We start from the raw sequence: 25,000 nt of genomic DNA on the forward strand, positions 1-25,000 counted from the left end.
AAGTATTTTGCGTCGATTTGACAACTTTTACATTGCTATTTGTCAAGTTCATATTCGACTGATAAAAAATTGCGTCGAATATGAACATAAGTTCTCCAAACGTAAATTTTTGTAGAATTCTGTAAATAGTCAATCAATTCCATGTATATAAAGATAGTGATTTAATGTTTATATATAAAGATTTTCAATTCTTCTATATAGCCTAAAGAAAGTGATTTAATGTTTATATATAAAGATTTTCAAAACAATAATACACCTCATTATATTCCATCACACTTAATTATACAAAGACTTTCAAAGTCTTAACAGAATTTTTCATGAAGAACATTGATAAAAAAGAATATGAGATTCAAAAATAAATAAAATGTATAGTGTTTCATATCGAAGAAGTTGTTGGAGATCATTAAACGGCTCGGGGTTGCCCAGTCTTCAGATGTTCCAAAAAAACACAAAGTAAGTTCAAATTTTAATGTAAATTAACTGAAATAAAAAACAAAGAAAAAATTTATTTCTTAAATTCAACATTTTGAAAGTCTTTATTAATAATATGTATCTTGCCTTGAAATTAGTAAGTTAAAAAAAGCTATACCAAAACAAAGCATGTTTGCCCTTTAAGTATTGGTAACGAAAGCTAAAAAAAAAAATACCGATTATAAGATAAAGAACGTGAAATATAATTGTTGAAATTAAAATAATGATTTTATTCAATCCATCAATTGAGTAATAGCAAAATTGATTAAATCCATAAATTCTAACTGCTCAGCGGACCAATAAAATTAAATAACACACTCATCACTTAACGAATACATAAGAAGTAAAGAACACCATCTTTACGCTTCCTTATAATAAATAAAAAAAGGAAAACAAAAATTATTGTAGTTCAATGTTCTGCCCGCCCCCGCGTGGAATTAAAATACCAATTCGATTCGCATCGAAATAAATTCGAAAGCTTTGAATTACGAAAGCCCAAAACCTTTCTCTCTTTCTCAATGGCGAAGCGAAGCGGAGCTCTTGGGCTCTGGCTATGGCTCTTCGCTCTCCTGATCTTCGCGACGATCTCCGACTCGGCGAGGTCCGATAAGGAGATCCGAGAGAGGTTCTACGGAAAAATCTACAACGCCTCTGCGCCGGAGTCCAACGACGGTACAATCGCCAAAATGTTCGATCGAGTTCTCGAGAAAGAGTTTGCTGAGAATATTGATCAACCTGAAGGTTAGCTTTTTACGCTGTCGGTATTGTTTGGTTACCGAGATAAAAAAAAAAAAAAAAAAATCTCAGAACATGAAATATTTGGTTGTTTGAAGTAGCTCAAAACTTTAGGCTTTGATTAGGGTATATTAGTGGAGTTTGGAATCGTAGAATTTTGGAAACGTAATTAATAGAAGAGCTTTCGGTTAAAAGACTAAATTGATTTTGATTTTCTATAATCCGTAGCTAATGCAGGGATAAATAAACATTATCACGCAAGGTTCAGGTCCACAGTTGCGTTTCAGTATTTGCGATTCATAGACTTTTAATTGTATTGTTTGCCCTGTGTTTCTCTAAGAACTTATGTAGATCCAATCTCATCTGTTTGGGCAGCTTGCTTATCAATGTTGATTTCACGTCCATTCAAGGCTTTTAAAAAATATATATATATAAATAATATGCCGGTTACTTTTATCTACAGATTCAATGGCTTGATTTGTTTCTTGCTGAGGAATTTCTAGAAAGATTTATTTGCTGTGTTTTCTTTACCTGACAGGTCGTGATGAAAACAGCTTTAACAACAGCGTAGCTGATCAGCAAGTAGGTCCTTCCTTCCCTGTCTTATTAGACCTGCTCTGATAAATATAATGGTATTATGATGAATTGATGTGGGCAGTGTTCCAATGCTGGTTGATTCGTCTAACAGACAAGAAACATTTCGGAAGAGTGTATATGGTTTTTCTAATGTTGATATTTTATGCCGAGTTGCTGAGTAAATATCTCGCTTACGGGGTCTTCATTCAGTTGAAACGGGTCGTTATACAGTTTGAAATTAGTTAACTGAAGCAATTATTAATGTTTAGGGAGGTTCCGGTCGCAATAAATACAATATCTAAAGATGATTTCGAGAGACTTATTTAAACGAGTTCCTGATTCGGTCTCAACATTTTTGAACTAATATAATCTCGAAACTCACATTACAAATCTCAGTCTTAATCTTAAATGAATTTTAAGTGTTCCCCTGACTGGTTCAGTGAGTTAATCATGAGTATTTGTGCCTTTAATAAGATATTTTTCAGAGGGTAATCAGCGGCGTGGTGTATTTACTTTACGCTTTTCATGTTTAATTACTATTGTGAAAAGAAAAAAATATTAAAAATATGCAATGCCTCTAATTTTCTCTGCAGGCTGTGTTGGAGACTGTAGCCAAGATCACTCATGATAGAGGAGGCAAGAAAAATGATTCACAAGAGTCCAAGTATGTCTATCCAAACCTGTGGTTCTGTGCTTCTACATTTTACATTCCTTCCCAGTAGTTTTGATGAGTTTATTTGGGCTTATCTGTATTTCTTGATGCTAATTCTATCAGCGGCACAAGAGCTTTCCAGCTTCAAGATGTGTTCTCTTTGGAGAACGAGGACTCTGATGACACAACCACCTTGATTGATAAAAAGGTGCGGAATCATTACAACGATGTTCCCCCCTCTTTTGTTTCCCTTCATCGTTATTATCACAATTTATTAGAAGTGAATTAGGGATATTTTTAGGAGCTATTCAGCTCGTGTTCTTTTTTCTTCTTCTGACGTTATTTATTCAATTATAGGACAACGTGTTTGTGATGTCGAACAAGAAATCCAAATTTCCAATACTGCAAGTAGATCTGAGGTATTTTTTTTGTTTATACATCCAGCTGAGTAGCTAATGAATTCTGAAGATGGGAACATTTACACTGTAAATTGAGTCACTGATTAGCACCTGGGTCATAACTTTATTTATTTATTTGAGTGTTAACTATTTCCTAACATACCTTTTTATTATCTTTTTCACCGAACAAGATCCAACCTATTATAGAGCCAGCAGTTTTCTCTGAGAGAAGCTTGGGGTTTTCGTCATGTTAAAATCTTTGTATATGGTGCATAAATAAAGCATAGTTTAGTATCATATACTTGCTGATGTACAAACTTTTTCATGTGTTTGGTGGCAGATTAATTTCGGATTTGGTTGTAGTCATAGTTTCGGCTGCCATCGGCGGCATTCTGTTTTCTTGTTTAGGACAACCGGTTTGTTTCTCAAATATTATCAATTATATTTTGTATCCGTAGCTTGAGTAATTGAAGAATGGGTCATCATTATTCAAGATGTTGTATCTGAACATTTTTTTATAGGTTATCGTGGGCTATCTTCTCGCTGGTTCAATCATTGGACCAGGGGGCATGAAATTTATCAGTGAAATGGTTCAGGTATGTTGATGTGTTGACTTGTAAATGAATTTAGCGATTTACTTCTCCGTTATGTTTTCCCGAGAAGTTCTATGTTCCCGGAGTTAGTTCATTCTTCACCTTAGTTATCATTAATCTTGCGCTTTCTCGTTTACACTTCGCAGGTTGAAACAGTTGCACAGTTTGGTGTTGTCTTCCTACTTTTTGCTTTAGGCCTTGAATTTTCTTTAACTAAGGTTTGTCATACTTGGCTAGAAAAATCTTGATTAACTACGCTGAATGCTGTGTATATTTGAGGGTGAGAAGGATGTCTTTTACTTAAAGAAGCTTGTTGATGCAGTTAAAAGCTGTGGGACCGGTGGCAATTCTAGGGGGACTCCTTCAGATCATGACATTAATGTTCTTGTGTGGAATAACTGCTTTGGTATATTGCCTGTAATATCTATGCTGGATATTTTTTGAATTTAATTTCAGTAAAACTCACTTCCAGAATAGATATTGAGATTGCTTGGTTTTTTAATTTTTTTTATTTCGCAGGTATGTGGAGCAAAGTTGTCTGATGGTATTTTTGTTGGTTCCTTCTTGTCGATGTCTTCAACCGCTGTGGTAAAAATCTAAATAATATTTTATAGCGCAATATAACATCGTCTCTAGGTCCCAGCTCCGAAGTTGATTTATTATCTTCATAACCTCCGTTTGCCAGGTGATAAAGTTTATTGTAGAACGGAACTCCAACAACTCTCTTCATGGCCAAGTTACAATCGGGACCCTCATCTTTCAGGTATCTTTTGTTTCAAATATTGATGGCTTTGTTTTCAAGTCTTAGTTTTGTCGATCAATTTGCATTTGTTTTCAACTGCCGAGTATTTCAGGATTGTGCTGTTGGTTTGTTGTTTGCTTTGCTCCCAGTTTTGGGTGGTAATAGTGGGCTGGTTCAAGGAATGATTTCGATGGGAAAGCTGTGAGTTCATATCCCTGTTACATGTTCTCGCAATTTTCACAAAGTTTTCGGAACAGTTATTTATTATTTGCTCCTGCTACCTAAATTCACACTCTGGAGTGTGGATTTCATTACCGAATAACAAATATTATTTCCTTCTTTGCCTTCAGGGTGCTTGTATTGTCGATCTATCTGATTGTCGTGTCCTTGTTGTCCTGGTCCTTTGTTCCCCGCTTCTTGAAGCTGATGACACAGCTATCTTCTCCAGTAAGATTCTCATGAATATCAGATGCTATTTTCAATCTTCTAAGATTCGGCTTTTCCCTGACTTGTTTATTGTGAACCAGACCAATGAGCTTTACCAGCTTGCTGCTGTGGCATTTTGCTTATTATCTGCTTGGGTGAGTGAAAACAGTGTTACTATTCCTCGATTCTACTAGCTTTTGTTATTCAATTCTTTTTCCTTGCATAAGACCATTTAGCTCTGTATTTTGACACGTATTTCCTTTTAACCTTTTCAGTGCAGTGATAAGCTGGGTCTCAGCCTTGAGCTGGGTTCATTTATTGCTGGAGTAATGATATCCACCACCGAGTTCGCACAACATACTTTAGATCAGGTAACCCCGTACAATACCGTATGTATATAATTGCTCAATCACAGTCACTGATCTAAACTCCACGAAGCCTATCTCGTATTTTTGTATCTCAACGAGGTTTGCGATTCTCTTTTCACTTTGTTTGCTTTTTTTAGGTGGAGCCAATTCGTAACCTGTTTGCAGCTCTGTTCTTGTCGAGCATCGGGATGCTCATTCACGTGCATTTTCTTTGGAGCCACGTTGATATCCTTCTAGCCTCAGTTATATTGGTCATAGTCGTTAAGACAGCTGTCGGGACTATAATAACAAAGGCCTTCAGATATAGCAGTCGGACATCCTTCCTTGTAAGCTCTCAATCGAGATCGCAGCTTTTTATTCTGCTCCCTTAAAAAAAAAGCCATTTCTTAACTGAGCCCTCTATTTTAGGTTGGAATATCACTCGCTCAGATAGGAGAGTTTGCCTTTGTGCTTTTAAGCCGGGCTTCGAGTCTTCATCTTGTTGAGGTAAAAAAAAAAACATTCCAGACAATTGGCAATCACACATCGTCTTTTACGCTTTTGATTTCCTAAATTTTGGATCATACAGGGAAAAATGTATCTGCTTCTTCTCGGAACAACTGCTTTTAGTCTTGTAAGTCTCTTTGCTATGATAATTATTATTATTATCATTTGTGCGTAATACTTATATTGGCAAGCGAAATGTTATTTGCAGGTAACAACTCCTCTATTGTTTAAATTGATACCCGCTGTTATGAACTTGGGAGTTCTCATGCACTGGTTTCCCTCTGAGCCCAGCCCTCCGAACGAGGTCTCTCTTATACATTCATATATCCGTATAACACGGCAGAGTGGGTTTTTGAACAGCACAATTGCGTTAGAACTTTCAACACCTTACCGGAGCTTCCCTTTTTTTTTTTTTTTTTTTTTTTCAGGTGAAAGCTTCCATGATTGATACTTTCAACAGGATGTTGTGAACTCTGATTGGAGGGAGAGACTAATTCGGCATGTTTGGAGTTTTTGCGGATATAAATTGGTGACATTTGTATAGCTAAGCCGGGTTTTTAATGATCCAAGTATTTAATTTTATTTGAACTTAGCTTTAAGTTCTCTCACTGTATATATTACTGGTAGTACTACTGTTTTTATTATTTTATTTTAGCATTATATAATTCTCAAAGAGCTAGCCTTAACACGAGCCTGTAACCCCGATGTATATCGGATTTATATAACAACGGCATTTTTTTAATATAGTACTATCATATCTTCCATGATTCCATTGAGTCTATGTTTGTAGCAAAATGGTAAGACTAAATTTATAGAATGTTAAAAGAAAAGTATTTACTTGATATTAGTTTTATAAAATATAATTTGCGCACATGCAAAATAAAACATTGTTAACACGTATCACTAGACTGCCTGCCCTCAGTGGCCGTCAACGTTTAAAATACGGCACAGGAGATTTAAAAAAAAAAGAAAAAAGAAGCCGAATTGCTTCCTCTATTTTTTTTGGGCATTAAAATGGTTGCCTCTATTTGAGCCATGGCCAAACAAAATAAAGTTTCTCAGAATTCACTCTCAATATATAGTGCTCTAAAACTCTTGAACAGCTCTTTTATTGTGTGGGAATTTCTACATTGCGAGACTTGATTTAGATTTTAGACTACATTTGAGTGTATTTAAACCTAAAATAAATGTATTTAAAGGCTTTTTTCTTCATATACATGTTCATTATCAAATGTGAGCCTAAAACAATAACTTAACCTCTCTCGAGGTTAAGCCTGCCATGTTGCCATGTGATTTCCTTTATGGATTTTCTAATGGTAACGAGACAAGTAGTTCAAGCGACACGTCAACGAGCAAAAAGGGCCTCCTAGCTCGGGATAGCTCGGGATAAGAAGATCCCGAGCCCATGAGCGCTCGAGAAAAGAAAGCTCCCAAAAACAAAAATACCTCAGGATTAAATTGGCAAATTTGTATTGAGAAGATAATCTACTTCTAACCATTTGTAAGCTTACGAACGCCCATAAGTATGATAATTAACCTTGAAACTATTACTTTATTACTTAAGAATCACCTTGACAATATAGAAAAGGAACTTTAAAAAAATACTATCAATTTTACACAATCAAAGAGGATTCAACGCCCCCAAGACAATACAATTATGTAATAAACGAATGATTGTTGAGTACTGAAAACCAAATTCATTATCCGTTTGTTATCGATCTCGCTTCATGCACATATAGAAGTATAAATTGGTGTTTACTTATATAGTTTTTTTTTTTTTTTTTTGAGGAAACGTGGTCGGTGCCACGGAATAACATAAAAGCCCTCACGTATGGCGGAGGAAAACCGTGGTTACAAAGATAAGAGTGAAACAGAAACCAACGGAAAAGAAGACAGAAATAAGCTCAAACAAACAGGGCCCTAGGAGGCCGTGCGGGACCTCAACTCGCGATCATCGGCCCTAATGGCCTCTTCCGAACAAGGCGGGACTAAACCCAGCCAGGTCGAGGACGAGTGATGGTTAACCGCATAGCGCGCTAGATTATGCGCAGCGACATTACAAAGGCGAGAAATATGCATAATGCGAAAAACCTCAAGCTCCCTCACCTCTCTGAGGATGCGGTGCAAGATCGTCCCAAGCTCTGTCGCAGGCGCTTCCGCAAGCTGGGGGGAGAACCCCCTAGCCAGGAAAAGCGTCTGCGAGGCGATCACCTCTCCGGTGTGGTTTCGGACAATACAACCGACACCGAAGCCTCCACGGTCGCGAGCGAGAGCCGCGTCGACGTTAATCGAGAGGGTCCCGTCACTAGGGGGGTCCATCTGGGGGTCGAAGTCACCCTCGTGCTCGTCGGAGTCTCCCCAACCGTAGCCGCTCTGTACTCCTCGAGGAAGCTCACCGTCCACTGGACTAGCTGTGGCTGGCTCCAAGCTGCTCTCCCGACCAAGACATTGTTCCTGTGGTTCCAAAGTTCCCAAATAATAGTAATGAAAAGCTCATGGAAACGAACCTCAAGGGTCTCCGTCGCTCTGAGGGTAGCGTCGAAAGCATCGTCGTCTCTGAAAGGCGGAAGAATGTGGCCGAAGCCAACCTCTTTCCAGACTCTCATGCTCCACCTGCAACCCCAAAAGGTGTGGAAAACAGTCTCTCTCGCCTCCTGACAGACAGGGCAGCTGTCGTCAGAGGTGATCCTCTTCTTGGCTAAGACTGCTCTGGCCGGGATCTGGCCTAAACAGACTCGCCAACAGAGGAGTTTCACCTTAGGAGGAACTCTCAGCTGCCAGAACTTCGTCCACCATTTCTCCATCACCGTCGGGTCTGAAGAACTGGCGACCGGAGTACTATCTCTCACCATCGCGACACGGAAGCCACTCTTGACGGAGTACTCTCCGTTCTCAGTGAAATGCCAGCGTCGCACGTCAGGAATGCCCTCACCCCCACACGGAATGCTCAGGATCGCCGCAACGTCCTCCTCCCCGAACATCGCTGTGATAAGATCGACGTCCCAGCTACCGTCGAGTCTCATGAGCTCAGCTACCCGCATATCGGGGGAAATCCAAGGGGGGTCGATCCAGGTGGCCGGTCTGTCCCTCGGAACCCAACTGTCACCCAAGACCAACACAGACTCCCCGTCCCCGATCCTCCATCTCGCACCAGACTGGATGATCTCACGTCCCCAAAGAAGACTGCGCCATATGGAAGAGCTACACGAACCAGGGAGAGCCGTCATGATATCACCGTCGGGGAAGTAGCTCTGACTATCGATGTTTTGGTGGAATCGAAAAACGTTTTGATATTAATTTGCACAAATACATGTGGTATTAAAAATTATTTTTATAGAAAAAAGAAAAGTACTAAAAATTATTTAAAAGCCCAAAAAAAAAAAAAAAAAAACCTTGAAGTTAAAAAACCAAAAAAAAGAAAAAACCAAGCGGTATTATTATTATTTATTTTTATTTTTTTTACTATTTTCATTCACATGAGCTTTATTATGTAGCTCTATGGGTTGAGGTGTTCATTCTTCTATGTGACACTAAAAAAAAAAAAATTCAGTATTCTGAAATAAGAAATAGCAGAGGGAAAAGATGGAAGAAGAAGGAAAACCGATCAGGTTACGATGCCAGCGAATTTGCTGTGACGCTACTTTCACCGTCGACGACAATCCCGAAGGTTCTTGTCAATACCACGATTCGGTACTTTTCCCTCTCTTTCTCTCCAGACTTGGATTTATCTTCTCGAAACTAAATAAAACCACAAGCCTCTATGATACAAGACTTACGTTGGACCATTTTTCTAATCCCTTCTGATTCACTGATGATTGACTTGGCTTGGATTGGCTTTCGTGTTGTGTGTGGGTTCGATTGGTTCGTTTTAGCCGGTGAGTTATCATCTTTTTATCAGATCTTTTTTATTTCTTTTATAACGTACTAATTTTCGATAGAGATCAATGGAAATTGAATTTCTTGCGCACTGTAACCAATTTCAGCCTATTTTCCATGATGGAATGAAAGAATGGAGTTGCTGCAAGAAAAGGAGTCACGATTTTAGCTTGTTTCTTGAGATTCCAGGGTAAGAATTAATTTTATTCTCATTTCGCCCTTGCTTTGCTTTGCTCTTTGAAGTTCAATTCTCACTTTATGAACGAAATCTATATGATAAACAAATAAATAGAAAATGAGATTATCTGTTGGTTGTCGATTTGTGTGCTTGTTTGAGGCTCATTGTTGAGCTGATCTTAGAAGCTTACTCGTTCTCGTTCGTGTTTTCATTTTCTTTTATTTCCTTCTAAAATTGTAATATTCTGTTCATCGGATAGTTGTAAGACGGGTAAGCACACAACAGAAAAGCCCGTGACAGCAAAGCCAGTGGCTACTCCGAAGATTATTCCTCCTTCTTCTGCTTCTGCAAGTAACGCATCGGCAAAAGATTCTTGCTCTCGATGCCGCCAAGGATTTTTCTGCTCTGATCATGGTAATTCTCGTTTCGATACCTTGTATTCTTTAATTTCCTCGTGTTCCTTTTTATTTACTGGTAAAGATTATATTTCGCGACTCAGATCCATGAGTTTTTTTTTTTACGCACCCAGCTACAATATCAAGCATCTCTTGCTCTTTTTCTTCTTTATATGCTATGTCGAATTGAGTTTAAGTAACCATCATAGCAGCGTTGGTCTTTACGATTTAAAATGACACAATCATTTGATTTAGAGCTCTCATTAACCAGAAATGAATACAGAAGTTAGTGGATAATATATGCAATTGAGTCCGATCATGGAATAACTCTGTCAAGCCTTGGTTTATTCTTGGTGATGTTCTACTCCTAATCCTAGCAGGATGTGCAAACATGAAACCAAATCGATGGTTATCTTGAGTTTCTACTCGGTCCTTTTAGCAATACTTGTTCACTTTTGAGTCACGAAATTCGCTTTTGGCCTTTTTATTTATTGCCTCTCTAAGCGTGGCTTCCTTGCTTCAGGCTCACAGGCCAAAGGAATAAATCCCAAGCCTGTAGTAATTGAGCCCGAGCCCAAAAAAATTCCGGCTCCACCGAAGAAGATTGTGGGCATAAACGAACCTCAAATCTGCAAAAACAAGGGATGTGGTCAAACATTTAAAGAGAAGGATAATCACGATGCTGCTTGCAATTACCATCCTGGCCCGGCTGTTTTTCACGACCGACTACGAGGGGTATGTATGCCTTAATAAACCACTTAATTTTTCCTTTTTTTTTGTTAATGAATTACATCGTAAAACATTACTTTTATTTATTTATTTATTTATTTATCGTTTCTTTCTAGTGGAAGTGCTGTGACATTCATGTCAAGGAATTCGACGAGTTCGTGAGCATTCCTCCGTGCACAAAGGGATGGCATAATGCGGATGCGACATGACATTGATTTTCTTTTGTTATCTTTGGTGTTTTTTTTTTTTTTTTTTGCCCTTCTTGTTTCTGCTTTATGCTGTGCGATTTCGAACCTGCTTTCGAAAGGAAAGCTATTTGATTGTTGGTGATGGAAGACCGGAACCAGTCTCTCTGCGAATTTCACTTAGCTTGTTGGAACTAACTGACCTTTTGAAAGAAAACCCGAGCTGATAGTATGAAATGCATACATGGCGATTACCGAAATGGTGTAACCCTGGATTATTAGGCTAAGATGAGAAGTGAAGCACCGACTATTTTTTAATGTTGACCTTTTGGGCAGTGAATTGTTCTTGCAAGTTCTTCAAGTATTGCTAGACTTGACCAATAAAATAAGTTATTTAAAATTACATAACAACCGTAACTGAATGGTATACAAAGCAAAAATACCTCAAAAATAATCCCATCTTGGCTGTTTTTTTTTTTTTTGAAGGACCCATCTTGGTTGTTAGAGAGCATGGTTCTATCGAGAGACGTATTTTGCAAGCCTTTGACACATTTTGGGTTTTGGGTCATGTGACCGAGAGTGATTCGATGATACGAGTGGGTAAAGATTGCTTTGTGACGATGCACTTTGATGAATTGATTATTCTTAAACTGCATATGCTACAAGGCCATTATAGTGAATTATTACACCAATTATCTTAGATACTATCAATGCTTTAATTATTTGGTCACTCGGAAGTCAATCCGTGTTCTCTCACTCGCTTGTATGAGTGAAACCGACAAGATAACGCACAATCTTATTGTTGGATTCCGTCAAATTCTAGTTCCTTAGGATAAAATAGCCATTACAATTCTTGCTTCAGTCACATTACAATTTTTGCACATGCTTAAGGGAAAATAGCCATTACAATTCTTGCTCCAATCACACGTCAACTACTTCAAGCTCCTTCTAAATCAATGGTTATCGCTGACATAGACTAAGATTTTAAATACCGCACTTATCGCCCGAAATTTTGTCTACGACACATCAACGGTAACAATTTGAATATATTTCACAAATTACATTATTTACCACATAAAATAATGCAAAAAAACTGCAAATACCTTAAATACCGCAATTTTGACTCCTAGTTGTGATAAATAGTTTAATTATTGGACAAAGTTAGGGTGTTTCTTATTTTTTATTTTTGAAGAATTTAAGTTCATATATCATCAATATAATAGTATAACTACAACCGTCATGTGGAGACTTTCATTACGATATATGCTAAGATAATGACTTGGTATGAGTATTGCTGCAGAACAACTAACCTCATACATTTCGAGTAGTTATATTTTTTAAGGCAGCTTTGTTGCGAGTGGAGATTGAATTCACGACCTCCACTTTGGATGTGGTGTGGAATTACCAATTAGACTGTTAGGAACCACATTTTGAGTAGTGATTTGAATGTAGACGTTGTGTTTGGATATGGTGTGAATTGTGAACACTATTTGGTATGGCTTAGTGTGAACTCCATTTAGTATGACTTGTTGTTCACTCTGTTTTTTTGTGATGTGAACTCTATTATATATGTGTGTATGTGAAGTTGTGAACTCTATATTGTCATTAGGTATGGATTGAACATTTTATAATATGTATGTTTCTAGAAATCTATTTGTTTTCAACATTATTTATTAAATACCCCGCGAATTTTTTTTTTTTAACGGTTTACCTCAACGATATCAGTTTACCATCTGGTAACGATAACCTGTAAAGTGTCACCACAGTATACCACGGAAGATAAGGAGTAAACTAGTAAAACTGAAACTGTTGCACGGTAGCGGTAAGCGGTAAGTTAATCATTGCTTATACTTACACAAGTTCAATACACACTAAGAGTATCTCCAATATAAATGCAAATTTTAATCCAAAATGCATTTTATCATCAATGAACAGTGTTTTACAACTCCAACACATCTCTATTTTACATTTCTTAAAGAATATTTTGGGTATATTTTTTCTCACTTTAATTTTCTTAAAATTATAATTTTAAACCTCTAGTACTTTTGTATTTTACACATTTTCCCAAAATAATTATTATTTTCATATCACCAAATTTACATGTCATTTACGTACAAAAACGCACGAAATACTATTTTATTTTTCTATTACATAAAACATGCTAATTTATTAATCGATAACAAAGTACATAAACCAATAGCATGAAATTATGAATGTGTGTCTTTATGTTTTTCATTTTTTTATGTCTTTGTTATTTTTATTTCAATTGTCTATGTAGTAGTGTGGTTTAATTACAGTAGTTTTAATTTTTTTTTAATGTATCCGTTTTATTTGAATTGATGTATTTTAGAATATATATATTCAATTAATAATTTAAGCAATCTTATTAAAAATATATAAATTAGGGAAAAAGTTGCAACTACAAATTCAAATTATGGTCAATTTTATAATTATTAAAAACTTTGGCATTAAATAAAATTTATGCATCTATGAATACTGATGATCTATATTTGGATCACCACTATTACAAAGAGATGCAAATTCAGAGAATGCATCAAAATTTGCATCATAATTGGAGCAAATTCTTTATAAATTGATGCAATTCACATCTTCATTGGAGATGGTCTAATGCGTAGAGAGAGAGAGAACTGATTTAAAATGCTATTGTGGACCTAATAAGAGAAATTGAAAGTAGTTTAGCTACTTATTATTGATAAACTTGAGAAACTCTACTAGTTAGAATTTAGAAGATTGAAAATCACATTCGGTTTGGTCAATATTAAGACAACACTACTTTAACCTATAAAAAAAGTTATATCCTTTAAATAAATAAAAATCGTTAAATTTTGTATTTTTTAACTTTTTTTTAAATTTTTTTTGGAATAAATTCTTTTTTTTCGAACTGTAAAATCACACACACTAATTAACTTTTAGGGCAAGTATAGGAGGTTAGGTTTGTTCATCGTATTGGATTATTACTTGTCACTCAAAAAGGGGTGTATGAATAAGACAAGAATACCAAATGAATGACATATACTGCAATTCATTTATAAATAAGTTTCTTTTCTTTATTTTCCTGGTGAAATGATAAATCACCTTCATTTGTGTCAATCTCGTAACTTATCCTATCATATTATAAAGAATATCATAAAAACTGCATTACTGTTCTTTACTCTTTTTTTTTTTGTAAAACTTAAGGTTGTTTGGTCTGTGATTCCAAATTTGTTTTTTGTTTTTTAATTTTAAATTATAAAAAAACACTTTTAGAAAACATGTTTGATTATAGTACTTAGAAAACAAATTTAGAATCATGTTCATTTTTCTTTGAAATTTGTTTAAAAAACATAAAACAATGAAAATGTATTTTTTTTATCTCTCTTATATTTTAAATTAAACTCTAAAACAATTGAACGTAAAACATAAACAAACAACATTTTAAAATATTCTGAAAAGTAATTTTAAATCTGTTTTTTAAATTTAAAAATAAAATCATAAAAAAAAATTTAAAAACAAAATATAAATTTATAATATTAAACTAAACGGCCACTTAATATATTTGTGCAATTAAGCAGACTGAGGAGGTAAAATACCAAAGGCAATCAAATCATATAAATAAAAGCATTGAAAACCGCCGTCAGAATCAGTGTTACTGTAGTTAAACTTAAATGCGTTCTTGAATTTAATACAACCACATATAAAGTATAACCATGCCTTTGGATTGTGATTATACCAATAAAAAAAAATTATTGGAAATCAAATATGGAATTTTTGTGCGTAGAGTTGAATCACAAGGTTTGAAAGGAAAGGAGATTGATAAGAAGATATTTAGAAACAAAGAGGATGTTGGTCACGGGTGCTATGATGGGTACAATCAATATTGCTTTTATAACCAAACCATATATTGTGTCCCTTTCAAAAAAACAAACCATATAATGTGGCCACTTTAATCATTCCTTTATACCTTTTTTTTTAAATTATTATTATTATTTTTTAACCTTTTAGTATGCTTTGAGTAAATCCCTTGTCTCTATCATCGTTGACTACTTTGACCACTCTCAACTTGTTTTTCTTCTCGACTTGTTACATGTTCAACTTCAACGTTATCATGAATCAACATTAATTGTGACACAATGCAATGATATAACGCTGTAATAAGTTATCTCCGTCTTAAAGGTTTTTTTTTTTTTTTTTTTTTTTTTACCTTTTATATTGAAGATGTTTGCAGTACAATAATCTGAAATGTGGCCCTGTATGGTAATAATTCATGTGCTTGCTTGATGAAAGAAATATTTTTTTTATGTATAAATAATATATGCCTTTTAAATAAGACGAAACATGGTGTACTCACTTTTTTAATGTTACGAACTTACTATAGCCAAATCTTATTTGGACGAAACATCAAATATTCTCCTTTTTAGCCAAATGATGTACAAAACAAAGATGCGTAACTAATTGCCTTTCCAAGAATAATAAAGTGCTTTTGCAATAATAGGAAGAGGAATATGTATATATGTATGTATGTATGCCAATTTCACTCTTTTTCCAAAAATAAAGAATAAAAACAAAAATAATTTGTTACGACTAATCAATTCACTCGGTTTTTTTTTTATTTTAAACAAAATTTTATTTTATTAAAAAAAATAACTCATCATAGCGAAATAAATTAAACTAAATAAATCAATTAATTTAAATTACTTCGACTTGATAGACTATTTTTTTTAATAAAAATAGACTATTTGACTACTTACTCTAATTGCCCTAAAGACAACTTAGGCACTTGATCGCTAAAAAAAAAACAACAACGTAGGGTTGTAAGTGTAACCTAAGAAACTTAAACAAATAAAAGAACTTATAATCAATTGATTTGTACTTTAAGTAGTCAAAGCTACAATTGTCATAATGATGATGATAAAACATACATTTATTTTTCAAAGTTGTAGAGAGCAATCCTATATTATTAATAATTAAAATAGTACGATCGATGCCTGATAAAAATACATACTATGATCACTGTTCACACTTCACACTTTGCCTTATCCAATATTTTTGTCCAATTAATATGAGTAAAAAGGGTCCCACCACAACGCTACATCCAAAAGTGTGGGACCCACAGTTAGCTCACGCCGGCAGTACCGTTGCTGACGGCGGATAGCCAGCGAAGAAGCCGCCGGCTATGTCTCTGTTGCGTTGTAGGCCTTCCTTTCTCTGTGGGTGGGCCCACCATCATTGTGTAAGAGAGGACCCACATCTTCGGCGTCTCTTTTGCTTTGCTACAGTGTTTTTAGATGATCAGGTCTAGCTGACCTCTGATTTTGCCACGTGTCCTTCCCTGCATCAAAGATGTCCTCTATGGTCCTTTTTTTTTTTTTTTTTTTTTTTTTTTTTTCCTGAATGCTGTTTGGGGCTCTGATCTAGTGCTTTCCCTGACTTATTCAGCATTTTTGCCCACACACCAATACAATCCTCTCTTTTTTTTGGCTGCTATGTATTGAAAAATAACAAAACATTAAATTGGGAATTTGTGTTTTTTTTCCTTTTAATTAAAATACTTTTGAATACTAAAACAAAAATCTATATAGAAATTTCAAATTTTGGATTTATCTTCCACATACATTTTTTCTCACTCTCTCTCATCGGGGGGTCCGCTCATGAAAATTATTTATGTATTTAACGTATGTAATTAGCTAAATTATTATTTTTTTCTTCAAAGTGAAGCCTATACTTTTGAGAGGAGCCTTAGATCATCTACAACTCAAAATACCATAAATACAGTTTATGTTACTTTCAAATAGTATTTCATCTCCAACTCAATACTCTATTTTTTACACCAAAAAATCATATTTCATATTTTCTATAATATTTTCACAATTTTTACTTCATAATTATTACATTATAGTTCATACATATTTAACTTGTATTTTTGTATTCAATGATGCTATACAATTTTATATGTATTATATAAATTTAAAATAATTATGAGACTCTCTGATAAATACAAAGTTATGTTTTTTAAAAAAGAAACACACATTACATATAACATTTCAATACTCGATAAACAATTATAAAATCAAGTGCGCTAAAATACTAACAATGACTTTACATATATTAGTAAAACAAAAACTAGAAAACAAAGATACAAAATTATAAACTACTTATTGTTTAGTTTTATTCATTAATATATTTTTTTCCAACAAAAATGAGAATTCTTCTACACAAAGTTCATTTAGCAATAAGAAACCATATATCCTTAAATACTAGATGTTGTTTATGTCTATTATTTTTGTAATTTACACTTGACTGTCTAATGTATTATGTTTTAGCAATATTTTTTTTTAAAGTTTTAATTCATATATATGCCATGTATTTTAATGACTTTTGATTGATGTTCATGCCAGATTAGAAGAATACAAAATGATTTTGTGATAAATTAATATAATTACATGTAAAATATTAAAATACATTATATTTTGGGTCATTTTAAAATTATTTAAATTTTTATAATATGATTAAAATCTCACTCCAAAATATAGTGGAATGAATAGAGAAACTACATATTTGGAGTTTACCTATTCACTCACTCCATAATGGAGTTATAAATGAGGTTAGGTTGGAGCAAATCCAACCCCAATTTGTCACTTCCCAGTCTATTATGGAGTGGATTGGAGATGCTCTTAGGCACTTGCCCTACTTGTCCATCCCTTGACCTGGCTCTGTTGAGAGGGTTGACCATGCATCAATCCAGGCGTAGATCCATTAGATTCAACGTCAACTCCAACTTCGAATTGTTGGTGAGTAACATTGCGAAATTGCGCAACTAGTTATACAAACTTTACAAGATCACAAAGAACTTCAAGACATTATAACTATTCTCAGGTCCGACGAATTACCTGAATAAGATCGCTTAACCGTAGCAAAAACACGAAAAATTAAGCGTTTCGTATTACAACTTTTTTTTCGTAACAAAATTGATAAAACTTGCATTGGTTGTAAATATTGGTGATATATAACGAATCAAATCATTTTTTTTTTCGGTGAAAGAATGATAAAGCAAATATAATGCAAAATATGTAACAAAATAAGTTAAATGAACTTATTATGTTTGCATATATCATTCCATATAACGAAAGGGAACATTTCATTTCATTTTTATCAGAGTTCTGACAAGATCATAATATAATATAATATAATAAATTTAACAAAAATCTCACCTTATGGTCATGAAAAAATCTCAAATTCATAAAAGTAACTCGGATTTGATTTTGAACTTACATCTACAATTTATTTCTCATTCTTGTATTGGTGATGTTTACATGACTATGATCAATGATCTTGCATAGTTGTCGGATCCAATAAAAGCATATTGCAATAACTTATTATCTTATTCATTGGTGTGAAGTAAGATCTGTAAATAAAAATATAATTACAACTCAAAACGGTATTCAAGGCAAGTTTGTTGGGACAATTAAGAAACAAATTAGTTTTCTGAATTATCTCAAACCAAATACTAGATGGAGGACCATTCTCCTATTGATTATCTACAGATAACTTTTTTTTTTCTTTAATAAAAGAGGAGGGCCGTTCTATACCACTTTTTTCTTTTAATTGATGAGCTAGTCAGTTATATTCAATATATCTGTTTTTGTTTTTGTGTGTGTAAAGTTAGTATTTTCTCAATAAGATATGTAGTTTTTTTTTTTTGTAAGAAACTATATGGAATAGTTAAATACCCGATGACAAACTTTAATTAAAAGTATGATTAAACATAAAACTCAGCTCTTGTCTCTCATAATTAATTTTAAGATAATTAAGACTAAGAAATGAGTTATTTTATTAATTAGTATTTTCTACTCTCTTTTTTTATAATTTTATATATGTAGGATTTCATTACCGACACATGTGAGTTAAAGAATATGAATCGGACGGTTGGGGTTCAATTTAGGATCGTGTTCCATAAAAAAAAATATAAAAAAAAAATCGGCTACAATGATCCCAACGACCATGTATTGGAGAGAGGTCCGAAATAGTTCCCAACAAAATAGTATACAATAAGAAAAGAACAAAGACAATGAAGATAAATATTTTACAGCATATATAATACACACTAGAAGTCAAAAAGAAGAAGTGATAATTTAGTTGTCTTTTTCATTTTTTACTTTATTTTCCAACATGATGAAATAAGAGAGCAAAAAATAGGACAGCTTTAAACGGAGCAAAAAACAGTTGATTGTTGGTGAAGTGGTTTTGAATGCTTTGAGAGAGAGAGAGAGAGAGAGAGAGAGAGAGAGAGAGAGAGAGAAAAGATTTATTCTGGCAGAACAAAGGCTCTGCGACGTAGCTGCAATTTGGCATGCACTTTCTTTTATGTTCTTTTGGGTTTGTATTAATATTGGCTTCGATATCACAAAATCTCGTCTCATTATTTTTAGAAAAAGTAGTGCACTTTTTTTTTTTATTTTCTCAACCATATTTTAATAAAGTTTAAATAAAGCGCGCGGAAGCGAATCTTTGTAAAGTCTCACTCCATATTTTAATTGCGGTCGAAAACTGTAGCATAATCAATATATATTAGTTATTGTGTTTGTACCTTCGATGCTTTCACGTGAATTTTCCATTCTCTTTCATGTTTAAGCAGATAGCAATAGAAACTTATGGCGAAGAATTTTCCATGCTCCTCCTTTTGCTACAAAACCTCTGCATCATTGCTTCATAAAAGTAGCCGTGTAATTTATTTGCAAATAAAGTTACATTAGTTATAACTGATGTGTTACCTAAAAGTAAAAATGAGTTATCAATGCGAAAAACAGAGTTCAAACAACGAATTGTTGTATTCTAGTTTTTTTTTTATTTTTTTTTAATATAAAAAAAATGTTGCATTCTAGTTAGAATTTTATGGTACACCATAATTATAATTATAGTAGAAAAAAAAAAAAAAATCAGGAAATTCGAAACGGTAACAGATGCATGTAAGATAGGGTACACCATGACTATAGAGATGAGTCTTCGATAATTAAATAATTCCCTCGGTATCTACGTGTTCAAGCCAATGTTCATAGAAAGAAAATTTAAATTTTTTGATTCTCTCATGATTGGACCTCTTTTGGAAAATTGGCTTGGTTTCTGTTTGTGACGTGAGTTTGGACATTTAATTAACTTAGATTAACCCGTTTATAATCATTTTTTAGTTAAGTTAACTCAAATTAACTGAGATTGGAAAAATTATTTTAATCTAATTTATTATTTATTTAGTTAAGCTAAACCAAAAATATTTATTTAACCGAAAATTCATCTTTTAAAGCAAAGTTATTTCTTTGTGTTGACTACGGTTTTGCGTTAGATTGTCGTTTTCATGGTACTATAAACGAAGCTACAATAATGGTTATCAAATTATTATGTTTAAGCCACAGTTTGTGGTTGAGCTTGGTATGCCATTTCTATGCTTGATATTGAAGCCGATGATAATTTATTGAGCAATAACTATAGTTAAGTATGGTTTATAAATGTTTCAGAGACACAAATAATTCAACCTATCATGCGATTGACGTTCATAGACTATGCAATGAGTGTACTATTTGCCAGACCTTCTGATTTATTATTAATAGAGAACTGTTCTGAGGCCCTTGTTGGGAGGGAGGTCAAAGAGCAGAGTAAATCAATATTTACTAATTCTATTTCCAATCCCATTCAAATAGACTTCTTTAGAAATTTCCTTAAAACGTAAAAATTCAAAGCTTTAACAGATTTAGAAATGTAAGGCCATTTCTTTTTTTTTCAGAGGCGAAGTGGCGAACAATGAATAATATAGAAAATCTTAAAAATATTTTTAATTTTATTTCCACTGTTTTTTGATGTTCTTTGGAAAGGACCAGCCAAGCTGAAATGTGTATTTCTCGGAAAGGAAGCTCTTGATCTTCTTTATGTCTTGTTGCACAAAAGGGGAAAGAAATAAAGTAAAAAAAAAGAGGAATATCAATACAAATGGTATTTTTTTTTTCTTCCCCGAGGAGTTTTGGAAAAATTTTGATCCATCTTTTTGATGATTTTGTATAGTGAATAACATAGGCGGACGAAAAAAGGCCAAATCATAAATGAATTTAATATATATATATTATATATATATGTATTTATCTTTAGAAAATGAGAGAGAGAAAAGGCAGTAAGTTTTTTCTTTTTACCCTTTTACCCTTGAACGAGACCAGCACCAATATCTTCTCTTCTGCTCCCTCATTAGCTGTCACAGAATTAAAGCACGCTCTCTTACTCCTCTTATCCTGGTACACTTCAAACGTATTACGCGCTTATAAAGCGCGTGATATACACACTGTAGTTTCAAAAGGATTTGATAAAGTTTGACTAGCTGAGATGAGACTTCTTAGCTAAAAAAATGTACTCGTATAGTCGTATTTACCTTTTCTCTGAACTCTTCGGCATCTCTATATTACGGAGATGGAGTTCATTTTTTTTTAATGTTTTTTAAGATATTCTTTTAATGATTGATGACATTTGTTATTGTTTCTATTAAAAAAGACATGAAACTTATTTGGATTTTCACAAAAAAATATTCAGTAATAAATGTAATTCAGTACATAGGACAAATTTTACAGATGATTTCCATTCCATACCGATAATAGCACTATAATGATAAATTATTGACATGAGATGAGAAATGCACGTGTTACTATTTCTAGTTAATCTCCTCTTTACTCCTACCTCACTCTTTTTTTTTTATCTTATGATATGTACTTTTGTATAATTTAAGAGAATAGTACTTAACATATAAGTTTTAAATTTTAATATATCTCACCGTCCGTACTACTTAGAGCATTTTTAATGGTTTAGCTAAATGCATTAGCTCTATATGTCACATAAATTTTTCTAGAGTTAATAGTTAAGCAACTAGCTTAAATAAGCTAATTTGCTTAGCTAAATCAATAGTCAATACGCACAATAATGATTAAACAACTAATTAAACATTTTTGATATTTACAAGTAAATCCCTACAATTATTAAGCAAGAAATCATTAAAGATAGATGCCCTTATAACTTTATGGCGCCTAACTTTAAGTATAACGACAACAATAAAAAAAAAAAAAAACCTACATACGAAACGATTTACTACATATCATTGATTCCCGTAAAAATTCAACGCATCATTAGAAAGAGCTCGTCTAATAATACAAATGATCCTTCATCCGAGAGTAAGTTGCACGCGCTGTAATCCGCGAGTGGTGAGAAAGAGTAAGAAGTCTGGGACATGCAAACGCTTCGGGAAACCGCTATAGAGAGTACGAATGACGGCCAGAGACATAAATCACTAACGTCGCTTCACCGCCGTTTAATAGTAAAACTCTCTCTCTCTCTCGCTTAGCTCGCTTCTCCTTTCTCTCTCTTCATTACAGTCTCTGCCACGGATTCACGCTAAACGCCTGTCTCTTCTCTACTACTAGTAGTACTATCACTACTACCACTCTCTCTCATTTCAGCATTGTTTTCTCTTTTTTATTTTATTTTGTTTTTTTTTTTCTTTCTCTTCCTTTGAACTCCCCTACTTCGCTCCGTTGCTTGTTGTGAGAGAAGCTGAGAAGCGAGAAATGGATGAGAATGCGTTCCTTCAATGGTGGAAGAAGAAGGAGATCGTCTTCTTCGTCGTGATCGCTTCGCTTCTCCTTCTTTTTCCATCGCCGGCTGTTTCAGCTCTGAACGACGAAGGTTTTTTTTATATTTTTTTATTTTATTTTTTATTTTGTTCCCTTCTATATCAGTGGTTTCTTTGAAACTTAATTACCGACGTCGAAAAAATCAAAGCACTGATTATAATTTTAATTTCGTGGTTTCACTGTTTTACATATCAATGCCGTTTTTGGCGGATAGAGAAGCTTCAGATTAACGGCAATTTTTTTTTTTAATAATATACATATTTTTTATTTTGTTTAGAACTGACATTAAAACCTAAAATGAGAGAATGTCGTGTGAGTTTTCTTATCAGACACGCTGAAGCTGTTCAATACTATTTATTTTTAATTTATTTATTCATTGTTTCTTGGAGTCTGAACAGTTTTAGTAGCTTCTTCTTTACTATTCTATTAAGGAATAGTATAAATAATACGAGTTGATTTTTTATGTAGTTGAGTTAAAATAATGATTTACAGGTAAGGCATTAATGGCGATTAAAGCGTCGTTCAGCAATGTAGCGAACGTGCTTCTGGATTGGAACGACGACCGTGACGGCGATTTCTGTTCCTGGCGTGGAGTTATCTGCGACAATATCACCGTCTCTGTTGCTTCTTTGTAAATCTCTCTTTCTTTTTCTCTTCTCAATCTTATCTGAAAGTACAAAATAAAATATTGAGTGTTTGTATTTTTTGTGTTTTGTAGGAATCTATCAAATCTGAATTTAGGCGGTGAGATTTCACCGGCCATTGGTGACTTGGGGAATCTACAGTCCATGTACGAGACACATTTATTCATTTGTTTACCCAACCTTATTTCTTTACATCATTATTATCATCAATTGTGATTTATTTTTGTAAATGCGAAAATGACAGAGACTTTCAAGGCAACTCTTTAACCGGCCAAATCCCCGACGAGATCGGGAACTGTGCTTCTCTCGTACGCTTGTAAGAGTTTATTTGATTAAATCTCCTTTTTTTTTCTTTCTAATTGTTATTATTTTCAAAGAAATTGATTATTCCTTGGTGTATTATTAGGGACTTATCTGAAAATCTGTTGTACGGAGATATACCATTTTCAATATCAAAGCTGAAACAACTCGATTTTCTGTAAGCTCTCTTTGGTTCTTAATTCTTGTATTTTTTTTTATTTTTTTTTAATTATTGTTTGCGACAGTCGGTAGGGAATAATAATATTTGTTTTGGGACTATTTATTTATTTAATGCAGAAATTTAAAGAACAATCAATTAACTGGTCCGATTCCATCTACGCTTACTCAAATTCCGAATCTGAAAACTATGTAAGTTGTTTATTAAGCTTTGTGTAATTCTTTTTTTTACCTCAACCTCTATGTTAGTGATATAGTAGTTTATATTTCGTTATCTGTGGAATTTACAGTGATCTTGCTCGAAACCAGCTGACCGGAGAGATTCCAAGATTGCTTTATTGGAATGAAGTACTCCAGTATCTGTAAGACCATAACAACATAATTAATTTGCTTAGTTCTTTTGTTAACTACTTTTTCTTAAAATGGTTTAGGGTTTCACAATATAATATTAATGCATATGAGCTTGATTATTAATTCGAACATTTTGATGTTGGTTTATTTATTGGCGTAGGGGTTTGCGTGGGAACTCCTTGACTGGAACACTGTCTTCTGATATGTGTCAGCTAACAGGGTTGTGGTATTTGTAAGTATTCACTCTTATATCCAACAGTACACTGAATCAATGATTAATTTAATTAGCTTATAAGAATCATAACATTTATTTATTGCCTTGTTAATTCTCCGTTTTTATTTGTTTTTGTTTTTCAGTGATGTAAGGGGTAACAATCTTACTGGAACGATTCCCGACAACATTGGCAACTGTACCAGTTTTGAGATCTTGTATGCAAACAATCTAATTGTAATATTAATTATCATAATCAGCTTTGTTTTGCATGCCTTGGTTCGTTCCTAATTTTGAGTTGTTCTGTTGCTTTGACATGCCTATAGAGACATCTCCTACAACGAGATCAGTGGAGAAATTCCATATAACATTGGGTTCTTGCAAGTTGCCACATTGTAAGTGTTTATTATTAATTTTTTAAAAAACTGCAATTGGCTTTGATAATAAGTGGTCAATTTCTTTTCTCTCTTTAGGTCTCTTCAAGGAAATAAGCTGTCGGGAAAGATACCGGAGGTGATTGGTTTGATGCAGGCACTTGCTGTATTGTAAGTAGTGATATCATATGTCTAAGCATTTATTAGAGAGCTACTAATAATATATAGCAATGAGATTTACATAATTTCTTTGTTCAATTCAGGGATCTGAGTGAGAATGAGCTAGTTGGGCCGATCCCTGCAATATTTGGCAATCTGTCTTACACTGGAAAACTGTGAGTTCTCGTCTATCCATATAAAAATTAAATAAGAAACTCACGCCGAACCTGTTTCGATTAAACATGTGCTTTTTTCTTTAGCTATCTGCATGGGAATAGGCTGACTGGATTGATCCCACCGGAGCTCGGAAACATGTCAAG

General features: G+C 33.9%; 3 protein-coding genes across 4 annotated transcripts; all 3 read left to right on the forward strand.

The window, feature by feature from the left end:
- Positions 1–848: 848 nt before the first annotated feature.
- KEA5 (K+ efflux antiporter 5) lies at positions 849–6,289 on the forward strand. The gene is made up of 20 exons (XM_089606615.1): positions 849–1,212; positions 1,745–1,788; positions 2,376–2,446; positions 2,558–2,642; positions 2,792–2,853; positions 3,173–3,248; positions 3,354–3,428; positions 3,572–3,643; positions 3,748–3,831; positions 3,945–4,013; positions 4,111–4,188; positions 4,280–4,368; positions 4,518–4,614; positions 4,695–4,748; positions 4,869–4,964; positions 5,099–5,287; positions 5,370–5,447; positions 5,530–5,574; positions 5,656–5,751; positions 5,876–6,289. Exons 1-20 carry the CDS (start codon positions 990–992, stop codon positions 5,915–5,917), a joined length of 1,725 nt encoding a protein of 574 aa, XP_089462741.1. The 5' UTR covers positions 849–989; the 3' UTR covers positions 5,918–6,289.
- Positions 6,290–8,921: 2,632 nt separating this feature from the next.
- On the forward strand, positions 8,922–11,070 carry PBS2 (cysteine and histidine-rich domain-containing protein RAR1). 2 transcript variants are annotated; one of them, XM_089606614.1, is made up of 5 exons: positions 8,922–9,137; positions 9,431–9,513; positions 9,761–9,915; positions 10,420–10,631; positions 10,742–11,070. In XM_089606614.1, exons 1-5 carry the CDS (start codon positions 9,030–9,032, stop codon positions 10,832–10,834), a joined length of 651 nt encoding a protein of 216 aa, XP_089462740.1. In that variant the 5' UTR covers positions 8,922–9,029; the 3' UTR covers positions 10,835–11,070. The 2 variants fall into 2 exon arrangements, with proteins under 2 accessions (XP_089462740.1, XP_089462739.1); XM_089606613.1 differs by lacking the exon at positions 8,922–9,137 and adding an exon at positions 9,250–9,322.
- Positions 11,071–22,217: 11,147 nt separating this feature from the next.
- Positions 22,218–24,994, forward strand: LOC149376168 (uncharacterized; the record flags this gene model as incomplete). Its single annotated transcript, XM_089606616.1, has 13 exons — positions 22,218–22,516; positions 22,957–23,095; positions 23,183–23,254; positions 23,353–23,424; positions 23,515–23,586; positions 23,706–23,777; positions 23,876–23,947; positions 24,097–24,168; positions 24,294–24,365; positions 24,474–24,542; positions 24,621–24,692; positions 24,785–24,856; positions 24,941–24,994. Coding segments are annotated over exons 1-13 (1,028 nt in total), but the record flags the coding sequence as incomplete, so codon positions are not given.
- Positions 24,995–25,000: the final 6 nt, after the last annotated feature.

The sequence above is a fragment of the Urtica dioica genome, unplaced genomic scaffold (assembly GCF_054948205.1).
Source record: "Urtica dioica subsp. dioica isolate 48M unplaced genomic scaffold, U.dioica_male_clone48M_v1_H2 Urtica_dioica_male_H2_contig_60, whole genome shotgun sequence".
NCBI classification, from domain to species: Eukaryota; Viridiplantae; Streptophyta; class Magnoliopsida; order Rosales; family Urticaceae; genus Urtica; species Urtica dioica.

Excerpts from the sequence above, each read along its gene's own strand:
- PBS2 (XM_089606614.1), top strand. The coding sequence starts at position 9,030 with ATGGAAGAAGAAGGAAAACCGATCAGGTTACGATGCCAGCGAATTTGC. Across the intron at positions 9,916-10,419 it reads ATTTTTCTGCTCTGATCATG|GCTCACAGGCCAAAGGAATA; the intron begins GTAATTCTCGTT and ends TCCTTGCTTCAG. Across the intron at positions 10,632-10,741 it reads TTCACGACCGACTACGAGGG|TGGAAGTGCTGTGACATTCA; the intron begins GTATGTATGCCT and ends GTTTCTTTCTAG.
- KEA5 (XM_089606615.1), top strand. The coding sequence starts at position 990 with ATGGCGAAGCGAAGCGGAGCTCTTGGGCTCTGGCTATGGCTCTTCGCT. Across the intron at positions 3,429-3,571 it reads TTATCAGTGAAATGGTTCAG|GTTGAAACAGTTGCACAGTT; the intron begins GTATGTTGATGT and ends TACACTTCGCAG. Across the intron at positions 3,644-3,747 it reads TTGAATTTTCTTTAACTAAG|TTAAAAGCTGTGGGACCGGT; the intron begins GTTTGTCATACT and ends TTGTTGATGCAG.